This window comes from Pteropus vampyrus, unplaced genomic scaffold (genome assembly GCF_000151845.1).
Source record: "Pteropus vampyrus isolate Shadow unplaced genomic scaffold, Pvam_2.0 Scaffold56, whole genome shotgun sequence".
Lineage (NCBI taxonomy): Eukaryota > Metazoa > Chordata > Mammalia > Chiroptera > Pteropodidae > Pteropus > Pteropus vampyrus.
This window is the reverse complement of record NW_011888837.1, coordinates 2,387,672-2,407,478: the sequence shown is the minus strand read 5'-3', so window position 1 is coordinate 2,407,478 and position 19,807 is coordinate 2,387,672. Positions and strand designations below refer to the sequence as shown.

Here is a 19,807-nt window from a genome sequence, read left to right as displayed (position 1 = left end):
CTTTGAAAAAGTTCTGTAAAAGTACTTTCATTAAAGTCCCGAAAACCATCAAGACACGTGCAGCACTGCCATGGTACTTGCTAAAAGCACATAATCCTGGGGGGCAGAAGAAAGTATTATTTTCTTTTTACAGCCAAACATAAAGCAGCTTTGTCACTTCAAGGGAACCAGTCTGCAGTTGAGCAGGAGACAGTGATACCTGGAGGGCATGACTGTTCCCAGTGGCACAGAAGCCGTGCCAGGAGAGCATGCCTGGAGAATTACTGGCTTGTAAGAGAGGTGCAGATAGTTTCATAAACTCTTCCCTAAGGATTATGAGGACAGTTGCCGGCACTGAAATTTTGTATAAGCAAGTAGTAGCAAGAGTATGCAAAACTTGCATTATTAAATATTAGAACCAAACACTGATGGACAGAGGACAGTTGTGGAAGTATGTATATTCCTATACATATATTTTAATGGGTATCTCTGCTAGGTTGGAATAAAAATATTATCATTTTCTTCTCTCTTCTATATTTTCTAAATATTCTGCAATGATTATGTATCACTTTAATAATAAAATAAATCAATATTTTAAAAGAAATAGAATAGTATAAACATTATGTTTTTTGTCCAGCTGTACCTATTCAGTCTTCTAATTAGGCCTAAACTTGATTCCATGTGAAAGAAAACATTGTTCTTGTTTGTAAGTTTCTCTATATAATTCAAGTTTGTATGGTTAGATATATAGTCAAATCAGTTATACTACCTTTGAATAGTTTACAGTTTACAGCTAGTTCATACAAAATCTGGAATTCTTTCCTTCTAATGTCATAAAAAGGGCACAAACTTTGAAGTCAAACTAATTTTGGTTCAAGTTTGGTCCTCCACTCATTTGTGTGATGGTGGGTGAGATATTTAACCTCTCTGACCTTCAACTATAAAAAGAAAAGTTGAATACCAATATTGCAAGGTTTTTCGAGGACTGAAAACAATATCTTAAAGGGCTGAGTAGAGTAACTGGTATACTGAAGGCACTCAATACATAGTGGCAAGGGTAATAACAACAATGAATCATTATAATAATAACAGCACAACTTGCTTTTATTTCAAATTATTGATTGCTTCCAACCAGAGTCTCCCTCATCCTTGACTCCCACAATAAATAGTCCTAAGTCAGCTGGTTTCTGAATGCACTTCTCCAAAAGAATCAGTAGGGGGAAGACGAGCATAACTGCTGTGTTTTCAGACCAGCCAGGAAACAGCTTCTTATTAAACAAGGAAAACCACTCTCATTGTACTGGGATAGGCAAGGGAGAAAACAGTCTCCCATTACAAGAAGGCAAACAAAAGGTCTGGGAATGAGATTCAGAGCAGAGGTTTCAAGATGTCATGTTAGCTCTCCTCGGCACTCCAGATATAAAGGCTGCCATTTCTACAACTGGGGATGCTGTACCACTTGGAAGCTGGACCCACTCTCCCCAACAACTATGTTACATACTTGTCATCTGCTTGCAGTTGATTTACCTCTGCTGCCCTCCTCCTCCACTCTGATCTCTCTACCTACTAACTGCTTTTATTTAAAAATATTTCTCCTAATCTTTTCTTTTCTTTTAGTTTTAACTTTTTTGATTTACTTTTTTAAATCTTCAGTGTTATTTTAAATTCTCAATGCCATCAACTTGTTTTCAGTTTTTCATTTCTATAGTATTAATTTTTTATGTTCATTAAATTTGTCCACCATTTTAATTAAAGCACATTCTAGTCTTTATATACTCTCTTAAATCTTACCATTTCAACTCAATATTTTTCATAATTGGATTTTAAATTCTTTTACTTCAAACACTTCTATTTTTTCTTTACTATCCATTGAATATTTTCTTCTCCCTCCAGAAATCCCTTCATTTTAAAAAAGTTATTTATTTATTTCTTGTGTTGGGGGGATTTATGTTATGATGGTCAACCAGAATTATATGGGGTGAAAGTCCTTGCCACTATCCCAGGAAATTGGAGGTGTATTTTTCTACCTGGCCTTTCACTCCCAGTATGGATCCTTCTAGAATATTCCAGAAATCCCCACATTAACTATCTCTATGCTATTCTTTTCTCTATTGAATTCATTGGAACAGGGACGATTCTTAATATTTCACACTTATTATCATCTAGCCCTTATATGAAGAGCTCCATGTTTTACAAATTATAACCAGTATTATAATAACTCATCTAGCAGCTAGATGTTGGTAGTTAATTATACATGCTGACTCAGACTGCTGGGGTGCAAATTCTAGCTTAACAACCTAGCTACCTGTTGCATGATCTCATACCAGATCTTCCCTTCATAGCTTCTTCCTCATCATTGAGATGGGGTAACAATATTACCTCATAAATTTGTAGTAAGGATTTAATGAGATGACATACATAAAGTGGTGTCTCTATGCTCAGAGAACTTCCTCAAGAGAAAGAAAATCCTGCACTCTACAAATAAAATAGACTTCTTTCTCCTTATGTTCTCACATCAAGCCTGGGCTAAAGAAGAAATGACTAACTAATTGCTAGTTTTTTGGGTGCTTATTGGAAAGTTTTAAAGCCTAGTTTGTGATCAGCTCACCTTGAGAAATGAAGAAAGGGCTTCAAGATCACCTGGCTTATAAATTGCAAGTGCTATGATAAAGCAGGACAAGTAACCACCTTGTACTTGCTGACCAAAAGAATACGTTCATCCCTAAGGCAACAAATACTTTGCCTCACTTCATAAGATGATATTGTTGGACTAGTAATATTTAGACTCTGCAAGAGGAAGTCTTAAAGTAAATAAATCAATTAGAAATATACTACCACTTCTAAAGCTGTTGGAGGTGAAGGAACAAGGACCAGTGTCTGCTTTTCCTGAGAACAGGATCAAGGGCATGTGAGGAGGGCAAGAAGCATGGTGGGCACTATAAGGGAACTGACCCCATTGTCAGGGGCTGGAGTGCTTTCAATGCTTCCTGTTGATTCAAAGAAACTAGAATTTCACCCTTCGGCTTTTCCTAAAATAGTCACCGTTTCTCCATTCCAAATGGGGTCTCTAAATGACATCCAGCAGCAGCAGAATTCATTCCAGGAGAGAATGCCTAAACTATGAGAATATCTTGGCTCTAGGCTCAGGATTGGGGCTGGGGGTAAAGAGAAAGATGGATGATTGATGTCACTAGAAGGACATTTATTTGTCTGCAACAGAAAACAAGTAGCTTCTTTACTAAGATCTGATAATAAGTACTCCATTTGAGCCATCTATTTGGGATAGAGAGGATTGGGAGACATGCCCACCAGTTGTGACCTCTTAACCTTATGCTCTCAGGAGCAAAGAGCAAGACCAGCTGCCCTAAGGTTGTGTGTGCTGCATGTGCTACTTCCGAGACCAAGCCTGTCATACCTCTGTCACTTCAATCATAGTCAGAAAGCTAAATCTCCCAGATCACGTGTCATCATACTGATGTTTCTACATCCTTAATCTGACCCATCCTTGTCCTCCCTAACTCATCTCCTTGTCCTCCCTTCCTCATCCTCTGTATATTGAGGCTTTCTCATCAGAAAACTTCCCTATATCTGCAGCCTCTTCTCTGAACTTCTCTTTCTTGCTCATGAGGCTCCCCCAAAGACACAGTTTCCCCAAAGACCTCTCAAGAGGAGGCTATTTTTGCTCAAACTCCACTTACCTTAGCACCTAGTTCTCTTTCACTGCTCCCAACATATCTCTCCTTCTTCCTCTTTTAAAAGTCATAGTTCCTTTGAAGTATATGTCATCAAACTCTAACATCCTCTATCCCTATTTATTTTTGCCATACATATAAAGCTTCGTCATGCCTGTGTAGCAGGGACAAGGCATCCTAGCCAAGGCCAGCCAACTCTCATCTGACTTAGCAGTTGACTTAGAAGCTTACCATAGACTTTTGAGTAAGCCTGCTGAGAATGGCTGAGGCTTGCCCAGGTCAACAGACTTATCCAATCAACCCACAGATACTTGAGCAATGTGCTGTGTTAAGCCACTACATTCTGGTGCAATTTGTTATGCACCAAAAACTAACTAACATACCATATGAAGAAAGGATGAGGGAAAAGAAATATGACAATGAAAGAAATATGACAAGAAGGTAGGCAACGTTGTGGAATAACTAAGTATTCTAATAGATGATGTGAAAGCGAGAGTGGAAAAGACCACTGGATTGAATTCTATTGCTGCATTTTCCAGAAATCCTTTTTACATAAAACACACATTGGGAAACCCTGATCAAATGTAAAGAGATAGTATTCTGCTGGAAACATTTCTGATCAATAGGCTTCAGTATTGGTAACAACAATCAAATCAAAATAGTACATTATAAATAATAACATATTCATAAAATTTTCTAATTTATAAATGTTTTCATATGCATTATATATATTATATGTAGAATGTAAACACACACACATGTATTTCCATGGTCATATATAAGTTTGGAAAGCATTGTATATACCATTTCTCTCACCTTCCTCTAGAGATCCATCTCCAGATTAAGAACATAATAACCCTACCTCATCCTCAATTGGCGGTCAAATATCCTTACTCAGCAACACAGAATATCTATAAATTATTTCTCTCTGTAGCTCTAGAAGTAAAAATTTGCTTGGAAGTGACAAGGAAACAGATTTCAACTTAATAAAAAAGTTGAGCATATCTAAAGATAAATAAGCTGCTTTAAACAAATGGTCTTCTTGTCACTGGAAATATCCATGGAGGAGCTGCACAGTGTGTTTTAGAAGAACTTCCTAAATTTGGGAGTGGGAATAATAATATCTAAGCTTCCTTCCATTTTCAGTATTCTTTGATATTATATGTTCATAGAAAAAATGTATATGACATTTAAGTTGTTATTTCCAGTACTGTGAGTTTCTAGTGATATTCTATTCTATATTCTGAGAAGTTACTACAAAGCCTTATCTGGTGCAAAAAAACTTCACTATAGAGAGTGGGAAAGTGGGAGGAGAAGGAAATCAAGGATTCAAGGTATTGAATTCACAAGCATTATGTTATCACCCAGCTGGCTCCCACTATAATTACCCAAAAACCATTCTTCCAAACAGATACAACTGCCACTCCTAGTACCAGTAGAAGTGGTCGTAAAAGCAATAACATACAGTGAGGTAATACACATCGCTCTAAGGGAATGTTCCAAAGCACTTTCTTAGCATACTGGTCTTGTAGAATCTCAGTAGTTTCTATGGCCCAAAGAATGCTATGTTAGAACAAGCTAATTGCTTTACTACAGAACTTCTCTGACTTCCATTGTTAATGGAAGGTATGAATTCTGAGTAGCAAGGAAATACAGTATTCCCAAACTTATTTGATCATAGAACCCTATTTGTAGAATACCCCTTATAAAACCAATATTCCAAGGTTCACATTTTAGGAAAAAATACATTAATGCACTTCTCTGATCAATAGACTTCAATCTCATTAACTGATCAAATTGGGCTAGCAGCCATAATCGCCACACTTGCAAAACTGCATAATATTCTCTATTATACACAACATTTAACTGCTCTATTAATTATGCAGTACTTATATCTGTGCCCACTTCACAGTACTCTATACCTACTCCTTCACTGGCAATAAAGAACAAATTAAACAAAGATCCTTACTTTTGCTTTTCAGTTTGGAATTCCTCCTCAGCTTTGCACAACTCTTCTGTAAGGCTGATAACTTGGTCACAGGATAAAGGTGGAGAAATGTAAGTTCTATCAACATGCAGGTCATCAAAGCATGGCTTCCTGAAGGCATAAGAGTCATCACAGCAGTGACCCACGCCATCATTGATAGGCTCTGCCTCATGTCTTCTGCATAAAGCTCCAAATATTAGTTTAGCCTTTTCCAAAAGAGAATTAAATTAAAAGCCATAAGGTTTGTGGTCATTATTTTCTTACTCATAAAAAAATAAGATTATATTTAAGTTTTCTCAAATTCTAGTTTCTGATAGTCCAGCCTGAATTTCATGGTTTGGGAAAAAGCAAGAGTACCAGGCGCATCCTAGCTCTGAGACTTGTTCTCCCTCTTCCTGTCATCCTTGGTTGAGTTTACTTGGATCCCACTCCCATGTTCCTCCCCAGTCCAGTTTATAAATTAGTATTGACTCAAGGCAGGAGTTTTCTATGCTCCATTAAATTAAAATCTAGTCTCAAGTCAACAGTATTGTGAATTTGACTCAGATATAAGTATGATAATTGTAGCAATGAAGGAATGCAAAATGAATAAATGAATGATGAAGAAAATTCTTGGATCCTATTTCAGCTATCTCCTTCATTTTCTTGTCCTCTTGTTATCTTCTAGAACTGTCACCTTGTCTTGCCCCCAATGTGTCTGATACTTATCCTAATGCTATTTGCAAGCCTGCCTGTATGACTCCCTGAGTATAATGGATACCCAAATTTGCTGTCACTTATGTATTTGGGAATGAAGTGATTAAAACCAGTAAGCATCAACATTTAATATATGAGTTTATTCAGTTTAAAAGTCACCAAAAAGATCATCTAAAAAATAAAGCTTTAGGAATATATAAGTCTAATTGAAAGAGTTCTCCAAGGTAAGCATGACTAAAAAATAAAAATGCATAATAAAATAAAAGGAAGGCAAGATTAGATAATAAAAAAAAAAATTTTAATCTGCAACCAAAACAAGTGTATTTTATCAGAAGAAAGATAAACTTAGCATAAAGGAGATGATCTACCAAGAACAGAGGGAGAAGAAAGTTGTCATCAAACAAAAACTCAGTGATGTTAATACAATACCACTTGAGAGACACCTAGAGACTAGATCTAGGAGATTTGAGCATCCGGGTCCCTGGAGAGATGTTTTCCATGTGAGGAAGGAATAATTTATTATTCTTTACTATAGCCTGAAAAAAAATATCATTCAAGACCATGACTGCCCTTCCTCTGATTCCATTTATACAAATACCCATATTCTAATTCAACTTCCCAAGTGTTTTAATTCAGGAAAAAGTATAGCTTAGTTATTAGGCTCAATTATTCCTGCCATTGGAAAGACATTGCTCATTGTAAATGAATATATTGGTATTCTGTCTAATAAAATTAATATTTGTGACTTTGGTGTGAGATAATAGAAAATATAAATATTTGGACTTTGACCCCAGTTCCTAGCACAGGGCTTCTGAAACCCTTGTAAATTTGATAAGAGCAATAGGAAGATCTTTTGTTCTAACAAGGCAACCCTGGATAGGCTCCTGGTTTGGGGCTGGTCACCAGAAAGACCAAGCTGCAATTAGCAGCTTGGAATTTTTAGCCTCATTTCTCATTCCCCAGAGTGGGAGAGGGGCTGGAAATGGAATTAATTGATTATGTCTGCATAAAGAAGCCTCTCTAAAATCCCAATAGTATGGGGTTTGGAGAGCTTTCAGGTTGGTGAACACATCCACATACTGGGAGTGTGATGTACCCCAAATCCACCAGAACAGAAGCCAGAAGCTCTTGTACTCAGGACACTCCCAAACCTCACTCTGTGTGGACTTCATCTTGCTGTCCATCTGTATTCTTTATCATATCCTTTAATAAACTGGTAAATGTAAGTGTTTCCCTGAGTTTCGTGAGACATTCTGGCAAATTAAAACCCTTGAAGGGGGTCGTGGGAATCTCTGAGGTATAACCAATCAGTCAGAAGCACAGGTGACAACCTGGACTTGGAATTGTCATCTGAAGGGGGTGGAGACAGTCAGTCTTGTAGAACTGATCTCTTAATCTGTGGGATCTGATGTTATCTTTAGGTAAATACTGTCAGGACTGAGTTAAATTGTAAGACACTCAGCTGGTGTTGCAGAGAATTGTTCGTTGTGGAGAAAAATCTATACACATCTGGTGTCAGAAGTGTTGTAAGTGTGGTAGTAGTGTGAGTAAAGGAGAAACACAGGAGGAAAACTGGTTATTTTTCCTACACATTTGATTAGGATGAGTTAGTCTGAAGTCAGCATTATCTTTGAAGTTGCTGGCAAAATAACTTTTGTTGCCTTGAAAATCCAATAAATAGACCCTGGGGTATGATCCAGGCAAAAGGCCTCTTGAATCTGACATCCCCAATGTTAAGGAAGAAGCATCTTTATTCCTATTGCTAATCAAAGACAATTAGCATGAGCTGACCTTTAAGAATTTCTTCTGAGGATAGAATTATTAGGCTCCATTGACACTTCATAGGTGTATCCACTGATAGATTAATTGTTGGGGGTTGGAGATTAGAACTTCAAAAACAGGCAAACATGAAGTCACAGATATGCTTACCGTGTCCTCCATGCAGACAAACTTTTGCTCATCACTTAGTGGGCAACATTTGGTGGCAGCAGCTGCCATGTTTTTCGTGAACGCAACCAACTCTTGAGCAGATAGTTGTGGGGCTTTCTTAGTATAAAGAACCAGGAGCCTAAAAGAATAATTTCTTCTTACTCTTGGCAATGACTATATGCCTAAAATGAAGAATTCTACTGTTTGCTTCAATATCCAACATTGTCTCTGATTTAGGATGAACAAAGCATTAAACTGGGTTTAATCCTATCCATTAGTCCTTGTTCCAATGGCCTAATGGCTTATTCAATATACCCAGCATTCTCTTCCAACTTCACACATTGAAATGTTAACTATGTTGCCTAGAGAAGGGTTCTTCAAAGAAACACAAGCTGAGAAAGAGCAATTAGCGGCATTGTTTTATAAGCTATGTAAATATCTAACCAATGTACTGTATATTGAAATTAATAAAATAATTTTTTAAAGGCAGATATAAATAGACATTTTCCCAACAAAGATATATAGATGGCCAACAGGTACATGAGACAATGTTCGACATTACTAATTATCAGAGAAATGCAAATCAAAAACACAATGAGATATAACCTCACAACTATCAGAATAGCTATTATCAAAAAGACAAGAAATAAATGTTGGTGAGGATGTGGAGAAAAGGGAACACTTGCACACTATTGCTGGAAATATAAATTGGTGCAGCCTCTATGGAAATGGAGGTTCCTCAAATTAATCTTCCTAAATGGAGGTTCCTAAAATTAGAATGGAGGTTCCTCAAAAAATTAAAGATAGAACCACCATATGATCCAGCTATTCCACTTATGATTATTTATCCAAAGAAAATGGAAACACTAATTTGAAAAGATATAGGTACCTCTATTATCATTGCAGCATTATTTGTAATAGCCAAGATATGGAAACAACATAAATGTCCATTGATAGATGAATAAATAAAGATGTGGTACACACACACACACACACACACACACACACACGCACACTCACACACACGCACACTCACACACACACACACAATGGAATGCTACTCAGCCCTTAAAAAGCAAATCTTGCTATTTGCAACAACATGCATGGACCTTGAGAGTATTATGCTAAGTGAAATAAGTCAGAGAAAGACAATACCATATGATTTTACTTATCAGTAGAATCTAAAAATCAAGAGAAAAAACAAAACTCATAGATACAGAGAACAGATTGGTGGTTATCAGATATGTACATAGCTTATAAAACAATCCTCCTAATTGTATGGTGAAATTGTAACTAAACATATTGTGATCACTTTGTACTGTGATTGAATTATACAAAGATTGAATTATGCTGTGTATCTGAAACTAATATAATGTTATATACTAACTTTATCTCAATCAAAAATAAATAAATATGGGTAAAATGAAAAAAAAAGAAAGAAAAGAAACACAAGCAATACGATTTTGAGTGTTTTCTTTTTTGCTTTCATGTGTCTTTATTTATGTGGAAGATTAATACTGTGTTCCTAATTACTCTAGCATTTAGTAAAACCTTTTTACTTTCTCTGTTTCTGCTTCCTGGGAAGATTCAGCTATATAGATTTTTCTTTTGCTTTCAATTGAGAACATTTGGGAAAATACAAATCTCTTTCCTATACAATATACAGGCATGTGAATATTCATAACAGTTTTCAACTTGTTTCTGTTAACATTTATCTTTAGAAATATGATTTTAATAACTCGGTCTTGTCAGACTCCAAAGACTTTAGAAATTATTGTCTTCAGAAAAAAATAGCCTACAAAAATTTGTTCCACCGTGATCCATCTTTTTCTACTTATCAAAGATAACTATTTGGATGACTACAAAATCAGACTAAGAGTAAACAGCTTCTACAATAAATATGTGCAAAGGCCATTAAAGCTTTTATTGGTTGTCTACAATGTGTAGAAATAGGGCCTACAACTATTAGGAAATGGTCTCTACTTATGGAGCACACACCCCAGTGGGAGGATAGACAAGGACACTCGGTGAGTGAGAGGAGTAGAGTGCCTTAGGTGCACGTAGAATGACATTGAATCCTATCTCAGGGAGATCAGGCAAGCCTCCTGGAGGAAATGACATGTCATTTAAGATCTGACAATAATAATGAGTGAGGTAGAGGGGAGTGAAAGTGGAAGGGAAGTATTTGGGAAGTCACTGGATGTGATTTTGTTTGGGGGAGGGGGTTAAGGATTGGAGAGAGGAAAAGGAAGAAAGTTTAGTTACAGAATCAGAGTTACATTGTTTTGAAGATAATTATGGTTGATGTATAAAGAGTGGATTAGAGGTGGGCAAAGGCAATGTGAGGGAAGAAACAATTTGAAGGCCATTTTGGTAATCCAGGTGAGAGATGGTGGTAGACTGCACTAGGAGAGTAGTGGTGGGAACTGAGGGATATGGAAAGAGATTTTAAGGAGAAAGACCTGGGTTTGAGGACAATAATAAAAAAATCAGAATCAATTCTTGCATTTAGATTACAATGAAGTTTGGAGAAGAATTTAGCTACAACATTCAATGAGACAGTCACCCTAATCCAGTGGTTCGCAAACTGTGACTCCTGGACCAACAGCATCAGCATCCCTGGGAACTTGTTAAAAGTGCAAATTTTCAGGGCCCATCTCAAAAACTCTGGGGGTGTGGGGGTGGAGAGCTATATTTTAACAAGTCCTCCAGACAATTCTTAAGTTGGAGAATCACAGATCTAATACTTAAACTAGGTATTAGCAGCTGAACACAATATAAAAGTAACAAGTTAAATATACTCTCCAAAACAAGAATACTTTTTCTGGATTCATTATTCCAGACATTTAATTTAATCTCAATAATATGGGACATTATATCAAATTGAACTTTTCCTTAATACTCTGCTTCTAAAGAGACTATTATATAATGATCCTAAAGATTGCTAAAAATTGGCTTTTGTTTTTGATATATTAACCTTTGAAATTTAGTGAAATGTACCAGTCTCTCTGCACACAAGTTTTGTGTGTTCCCCTGGCAAATAACTAAGGTATCTATTTATCTCTACTTTTGGTGGTAAAAATACTAAATTTGCTATATGGACCTGATTTGAAACAGACAGGGACCCTACATTAGATCTCTGTTGCAGCTTTGACTCAAAATTGCAGTCTCAAACTAAATGTCCAGGTATAAGGAGGGGCCCCCGTGAGATTGTAGGAAGGCAGCAAGGGCTTATTTGGCTCCCTAACCTCTGGGCATTGACTAAAATCTGGAAACTGGCCTGTAAAGCACTGTAAAAGCACCCAAAGTTATACAGACATCTATCTTATCGAGATGAAGTTAGCTAGGTTAATTTAGAATTGATTTTTTTCCTTGACTTCTGAAGTTTTTAAGGTTGAATGTAGACTCTTAGCAACTCTCAGCATCAAGAGTTAACAAAAACTCACTAAACGACTATAAATCTGGACAATATCTTATAAACATACCTGTCATGGAAGTTACTATCTCCTAATTTCTCACGTAAATCACAGTGATTTTTAATATGCTCATGGCTTTCACGAACCACCTTTTGAAACGTCTCTTTCTGAAAAATAAAGATAATTGCGTTTATCTATCATTGCAACAATACATCTTGAGATAAGATTGCAAAACCATCTTCTGTAATAGTTTAATGTTACTGTTTTCCTAAACCCAGGACTTTATTTACTTACTGAGTTAACAAATCTTGAAAAACACATTTTGCTGAAACAGGAATGGCTATGTACTTCATGGAGAAAAAAAAAGATATTGATATTCAGTTTCCCAAAATAAGAATTCATTTGTGATTAAATGGCATATTTTACAAGCACAAGCCAAAGAGAGATCATCAAAGGTGTTTTATAGAGCTAAGTTTGATTGGTCAGTGTGTGTGTGGGGGAGGGGGTGGTATTTTTAATAATATAGCCTTTTTACATAAACAGCAAATACAGAGATAAAGATATAAGTATAGAAATATAGATATGTATTAAGAAGTCACAATGTAATAAAAGCATGTACCAGCCTTGAATATAGTAAAACACTCCACAAATACATTTTAAAGTTAATCACATGGAATTCTCAGTGCTAACTGCAAATTTGAAGACTTCTTGAACCTGTAAATAAATTCCAGTGGGAGGATACGGGTGACCTCGCAGGCTTAGCTCTTTGGTAAGAGCACAAAATCCGGTCACCTGATTCTAATAACCAGTGTTTGTCATAGTAAAAATTTTACCAGACTTGCAAACTGTTTACTTGGATTTAACCCTTAGCCCTGGCCTTACTGCCTGTGTGACATTGGGCAAGTCATTTAAAGTTTCTGAAACTAATTACTTTCATCTATAAAATGTTGTTAGTGATTCTGGCATTGCTAATGTTACCAGGCTGTTAAGAGGATCCAATAGAACACTGGCTGTAAAGTTGCTTTGTTAACTCTAAACATCCATGCTCCTGTAAGGTACTATTATCATAATGACTATTGTGGAGGTTGGCTGGTGCTGCTATGAGAGGCTGCTAACCTACAGGAGACTAAATCACTTTCATTTATCTTCCCTTTGGGGACAGGAAGATGCTAGTGTACCTGCTTGAGCTCAGACAGGACAAGAGATACCTTCGTTTCCCACCAGACCCCCATCTCTCTCTCTGTAAATATGTAAACCATCGATTAGAATAACAAAAGCAAGAGCTACCTGGCTCCTGGTAACCCTAAATAACTAATCATCTGGTCAGATTTGTATGGTCATCTGCTTTTTTCATGTTAAATGTGTAACAGGAGCTGCTGCCTTTAAACAATAAGATTTCTGACCTGAAATAGGAACAATTTCCTGACCTGCTTGGTGGAAATAGTTGACCTTCTCAAGCCCTACTAGGCTATACTTTCATGTTACCTTCTATTGTACCAAGATGACTTTCACTTTAAAGAGGAGATTGCACGGAGAAGGTTCCGAGAAGCACAGACTCTATAAGACAGTGTGTATGATTTGTGTGTATGATTTGCATAAAGAATTGCCACAGTATGATGATATGGCCTTTGTTTTAGATGGAAATCGTATTTCTTATGCAGTGCTAGCAATTAGCAAGAACATGCATAATCATCTTACTAACAGCACTGTAATTTTTCCTATGTTTGTAATCACTTATGTATTAAGTAAAAGGTTGAAAAATAAAAGGGCATTTACCCCATGGCTATAGCATTCCAGAGGATTTTCTAATTTACAGCATTTTTCCAATAAATTTTGATATACTATAACCACTCTCAAAATCACTGGAAGTGCCAACTCTGGATGCCTTCTTGAATATTCATAAAGAAACCTGTAGCCGTATGAAACATATTAGAAAGTAAACAGTAAAAGTCAAAGGCCATTAGTATTCTTTCAAAGCCAATTATAATTAAGAAATGTATTAACTATTTTAACTGACCTTAAGATATTTTGGAAACCTTGGGAGGCTGGTAGTTTTATTGACTACATTTCGAGATAAGTATTCCAAATCAATAAAATTATGTAATTTTTTCAAAGTCACACAGTAGTGAGTGGCAGATCCAGAACGTGAACCTAAAATATCTTGATTGGCTGATAGCTCTTGGACCAGAATCTCTACTTAGTTTTACTAGAAATTAATTTCAAGTGTTTGGGTGAGAATATATTTTTCTCAATGATCTCTGAGGCTAGATTTTATAAGTATTACAATTCTTTTGAAAGAAAGTGCTAGCTACATATTAATTCACCGTCTTACTTTCTTTTCCACATAAACCTTCAAGCATGAGTAGTTCATGCACAATCTACACATTCTTCTGGGTTAAAAGAAAGGAAAAATTGGACTCTAGAACATTTTCAAAGGAACTATAGAATCATAGGAAGCACCTTAGCAGTGGCCTTATCCAAACACTTCAGTTTTACAGCTGGAACACAAAAACCTGGAGCAATTAAGTGGCTTAATCTACATTCCAAAGTTTACACATGACAAAGCTAAACTGGAATTCAGGTCCCCAATTTAGAGTCTAATGTGATTTTCACTAGGAAATCATGCCTATCAACTTTTTCGATATCAAATACAAGTTTAGAAATAAGTGGGTTCAGGAAGTGACATTTACTTTTACAAGGCATTATCAAATGTAATTTCAGAAATAGAGCCGTAGTCATTCAACAAAGAACTTTAAAGAAAACTCAAATTCTTATGCTTTGTTGGAATGTAGTTGCTCCAAATGTTTCACAAAGTGACTTCAGAAATATTTCAATCATACAGCAATATTGCCTTAATACTATATATTGAAATCAATTTGTCTTATGCACAAATTGATACACACTTCTGAATGGACACAAGAGATCTTAATACTCCATCTCTCTAATCTTTAAATGCCACACCAATGGTTTTGGTAGTAGATATGAAATTAATTAGAAGAGCTTACTAGGTATATTAATCTGAAGCTCTTACTAAGAGATAACTCTAAGACCCTTAGAGCAAAGTTTGCAAACACTGGACATCCACTACGTTTTTAAAATTTCCTGTTATTTGTTAACATTTAAAAATCTAAAGACTTCCAGCTTCTCTCAAAATGTAGTATATCCAACCATCCAAAGCCTGCATTCCATATAGTAATTAGTGGCTGAAGCTATATGGTAGCTGCTGTGGACGAAAAAGGGGCCACTTACTAAACGTGGAAAAAGGGGAGGCCAGCATGATGGGCCTTACAAACTCAGAGAACAAAATTAATCATGTAGGGTGGTCTGAACATATAAATTCCTACCTAAAAGCAGGTCATGGCAGGTAGTCACATCCTGGGCCTAACTTTCTTGACAAAGTTCAGTTTTTACCTAAGTGAGCCTGTCTTTTGTCTTTTTTGCATTTAACAAACTCTTGGAATGTCACAATAATCTGAAGGCACAACAAACCGCAGGAGACCACAGAATCCTTCATTGTTAACTTGTTCCCCAAATACCATCTATAAGTGTTGTTAATATTAATTATTAACTAACCCACCAATGTAAAAGAAGTTCATGTCTCTGTTTTACTTCTTATCCAATCCTGGAGATTTCCCCACTTTCTTTCTCCCAACTCCTTGATCTATTACCAATGGGGTTCATGTAATCCTCCTTACATGTCTTCCTTTCACTCTAATGTGTAAAATAAACTGCAAAACTGCCGTTCTCTGGAGCATTTTCTCAATCTGTTGAGATTTTGCTTCTCGGCAGTTGTCATCATCAGTTTGGCTCAAATAAACTCATTAAAATTCTCTACAGTTTGGACGTTTCTTATGTCAACACTGCCAATTTGGGACTTCACAAAACATCTCTTGGTCACAGTTCCTATGTAGGCACTCATTTACATCACTGGCTAACCTCTGTCATCATGTAAGTTTACAACTCCATATAATATTCCAAATAATTCATAAATATAATATTCCATCATTAAGATTTTACAAAAATCTATATTACTCTTGTAGGAAATCGTCTTGCTTGTCAGTGAATTGTTTGCATACAAATCGGTCTTCTGTAAACCTGCTGAGTGGCCCAGAGGAAAGATCAGGTTTTTCATCATTTTCTGAGTTGATAATGCATTCCCCTCGGAATGGCGCTGGCAGTGCACAGCATGGAGTGATCTTGCTGGATAGGATAGCCTGTTTAGAGCAGGTATAGTTCATGAGCTGGCTCTATAAAACATAAAAGGTAACAGTTATTTTTGATGACTTCATTCTGAACTTATTTATTTTTATCAGTAGTAGAAACCAGAGAAAAAACTTTACATCTTATATTGCTTTATCTTTGACAAACTGAAAGACCAAAAAAGTCATTTATAGTGACTCATTCTAATAAGAAAAGCTTATTTCTCTATTTGAGCTTACTCGAGTGTCTTTTAACATCTCTTGTTTAAGGGTGGAAAATTTTCAAGTGAGCCAACTAGCTAAGTCAGCTACAGGGAAGAAATATCTTTAGATACCAGAAGTTGCCCTACTTGCTTGGGTGTGGGTTAGGAACTGTATTGTATAAGATATGAAGATGGCCAATGTCTGCTTCTGTAATCCACTTACTTGTTAATTAAGGGTGTGGTTCGGGGCAAAGATATGCTAACAGCCGACTTCTGCTTCTGTAATCTGCTTGCTTGTTCAGAAGACCACCAGGATATGGTCTTAAGCTTTATAAGCTGCCTCCTCTGAAAGCTCGGGGCTGATCTCCTCTAACCCTGCGTGGTAGAGAGCCAGTCACCGGCTGGCTAATAAAGGCTCATAATTAATCTCAATTGGCTCCGTGGGTCTCAGAATCGTTTGCGCCATAACACTCTTAAAGAACTTTAAAGGGAGATAGACCATATTATTGTTTCCATGTTTAGTCCAATGAAATACAAATGAAGACTTTTATTGTCTTGCTTTTGTTTGTATTGTTTAAGAAACATTTGTCCCTTGTCATTTATTGTATGTATTACTATTATATTACTATAATATTGCTATTATACTTACATATTTAACATATCTACTTATACATCATGCACACAAGTAATTGTGTGTGTGTATGAATAAGCTAGCCTCTACACTTAAGGAACTCACAATCTAGTTGGAGAATCGAATAATTAAACAATAATAATAGAAGTTGTAATAGAAGTAGCATATATGATACTTTGGAAGAAAAAAGAGATTTGCAATCCAGACCAAATGGAGGTCAGAGCAAAAATCTTGAACAATTTGAGTCTTGAAAGACAAATGGAAGTTAAATGGAAACAAAGAGGAAGAGCATTCTAGAATTATTCATCCTTGTATGTGAAGAATCTTAGAAGTGAGAGAACATGATACATTTGCGAAATGATATATAGGATATTTGGAGGCTATCGAGAAAATTTAGTTGAGAAATGATGAGGCTTGAACCAAAGGAATAGTTGAGTATACTTAAGAGCTACTGAGAAGTAGAATTGACGAGATTTTAAAATACCATAATTAGATTGGAGGCAGGGGGTGAGGTGAGGACAAAGAATCTAGAATAGTATAAGACTCTGGGTTGATGGTATCAATTTACCGAAACTGATATTCAAGAGAAAAAAACAGATTTGAAGAGGATGGCTAAAAAGGGAAACCAAAGAGTCCAATGCTGGAATATAGAGTTAAGATGATTTAAGGCATTTATTAGGCATCTTCGTGGAGAGTTCCTCTAAGCAGTTGGCACGGTAGATTAAGGACTCTGGAAAGAATGGGCCAAAGGTGTAGATCTCTGTCATAAGTTGAAGCTACATTATGGGTTCAGGTTGAGACTGATAAGAAAAGAGTGTGTGCATTAGTTAAGTAACTAGCAAGCTCTCAGTGTCTTAATGGAACCAAGTTTTTTTCTATCTCAATTAAGTCCTATTGTGAAGGGAGGAGTAGTGCCTCTAGGCAGTAGTTCAGGGAATCAGACTGACAGAGCCTCTGTCATCTTCAAGGGATGGCTTCTAATATTGCCTTCAGGTTGTGGGTGTTTGGGCCAGGAGATTTTTATGGGCCAGGCTTAGAAATGACATAAATCACTTCTGACCAGAACTCAGTCAGGTGGCCCCACCTAGTTGCAAGACAGACAAGAAATGTAATTCTTGGCCCAGCAACTTCTACACCATGGAAAAGGAAAATGAATTCTTGCTGATGGCTAGCCAGCTCTTAGTAATGTTTAAAATAAGAAAGGAAAAGACCAAGACTAGATCTATTGGGAATGCCAATTTTCAAAGTGTAGTAGAAGAGGGGAAGACAACTGATAAAAATAACTGTAAGAACACAGGCATTGCAGGCAGATGAAAAACTTCTACCATCTATTGTCTTCTAGATAGCACCTTTGCAGGCATCACTAGAAAAATGAACTAGTACAGTGGTTGACAGCTGTAGCTCTAAACTCGGACGGTCTGAGTTCTAATCCTGGTTTTGCTACTTCCTAACTGTGTGACCTAGGCAAGAAACTTTACATCATTGTGCCTCAATTTCCTAATCTATAAAATGGGGATAAAATAATACTTACTTTCTAAGGTTGTAGGAATTAAATGAGTTAATATTTATTAAGAACAAAGAAAGAAGCCTAGCTCAGAGTAAGTGATAAAATAATGTTTGTCAAATAAAAATGAAATGCTTAGAATTAGTGTCTGACACACAAAAAAATGTTTTTTTAAAAGCTAGTATTATAGCAATTATTATACATTTCTAGAATGTTGGTTTAATAACGCCTTAAAGTCAAAGAGAGAAAACCTTGTAAAATTGAATTGTGTTGACTGAGCGATACAATAGACTGATAAACTATATTAATTTATATCACTTAATATTAAAAGTTAATCTATTATAAGCATATTTGCTTTGTGAGTCAGAGTGATATTTTGACCATGGTATGATATAATGAGCACTAATAAAAACAGAAAACTTTCTAGGACACACAACTCAAATGTATACAATCCATACACATTTCTGAAAGCATTAGGAAAAATACCCTAATCATAAGAGAATTAAATCAATATTAAAAAAAAAAAAAACCAGTGGAATATAATGTATAAAAGAAATGATAGTTCAAGTGAAATAATTAGTTTAACAAAATTATTTAAAAATAATGAGTATAAACAAAGAAGTCAACCAAAACAATCAAGATAAAAGCATCTAAGAAAATTTGAGAGAATTAGTAAATTAAAAGCAGAAACACAGTAGAATTGATAAATAAGTCCAAGAACTTTGTCTCAGAAAAGAGCAGTAAATTAAACAGTCCTTTCTCAAAGCTAATTAATTTAAGAAGAAAACACAAATACATGGGTAAAAGAAAGTATAATTACATAATTGATTTTTTAATTATCAAATATTATTATTATTATTATTATTTGTAGAACTCTGTTCTTAGATGAGAAAATGCAGAAGGAGACTTTTCAAGGAAAATGTATATTTAAAACCTTGACGAAAAATAAATACATTCTCATTATTCTCATTTGTTATATAAATACTGAATTCGGGGGTGGAGGGTTGGCGGGGACTGAATCATCAACCCTAGGGGAAACACAGGGTTAGATTCCTACAAGTCTCTGGGCACATTTTTCGTCAACAGATAAAGACATAACCTTGTTTTATGTATCTTTCTGTTTAAAGACACCTTATTTAATATATATTGGTGATCTATTCACATTGAACTCACAGCCACCGGCACTGTTATTCATTCATGAACAAAGCTTATTTAGTACAAGTATTTTCTCCCCAACCCACATCACGGTCTTCTTGTGCTTAGAACAGTAGACCACTCAGCACTACCCTTGAGGCCATTTTAAACAGCTAAATCACTAAGAAAAGGCACAAAAATGAGGACAATGTGGCATTAAATAGACTGCAAAAAGGACATATTTACAGTATAAGAGCTAGAACAAGAAGGCCAAATATCATCTTGGTTGGTTCCATCTCAGCTGGGACTACATGTATCAGGTGATCCAAATTTTCCACTGCTCTGAGCATGCACAAGTCTGTGAATTACCACAAAAGTGCTGTGAATATTGATTTTGGAGTTCCAAATAAATTTTGACAATTAGGTGAATTCATAAG

General features: G+C 35.9%; 1 protein-coding gene across 1 annotated transcript in view; it reads right to left on the bottom strand.

Moving 5' to 3' along the window:
- LOC105292412 (alpha-fetoprotein-like) overlaps nucleotides 1-19,807 on the bottom strand; it is a 43,858-nt gene that overhangs the window by 11,251 nt on the left and 12,800 nt on the right. The window contains exons 8-12 of the mRNA XM_011360620.1: nucleotides 15,732-15,946; nucleotides 13,476-13,608; nucleotides 11,769-11,866; nucleotides 8,284-8,422; nucleotides 5,641-5,864 (exon numbers count right to left, since the gene is read on the bottom strand). Coding sequence (XP_011358922.1) covers nucleotides 5,641-5,864; nucleotides 8,284-8,422; nucleotides 11,769-11,866; nucleotides 13,476-13,608; nucleotides 15,732-15,946 — 809 coding nt within the window. The remainder of the gene's footprint in view (nucleotides 1-5,640; nucleotides 5,865-8,283; nucleotides 8,423-11,768; nucleotides 11,867-13,475; nucleotides 13,609-15,731; nucleotides 15,947-19,807) is intronic.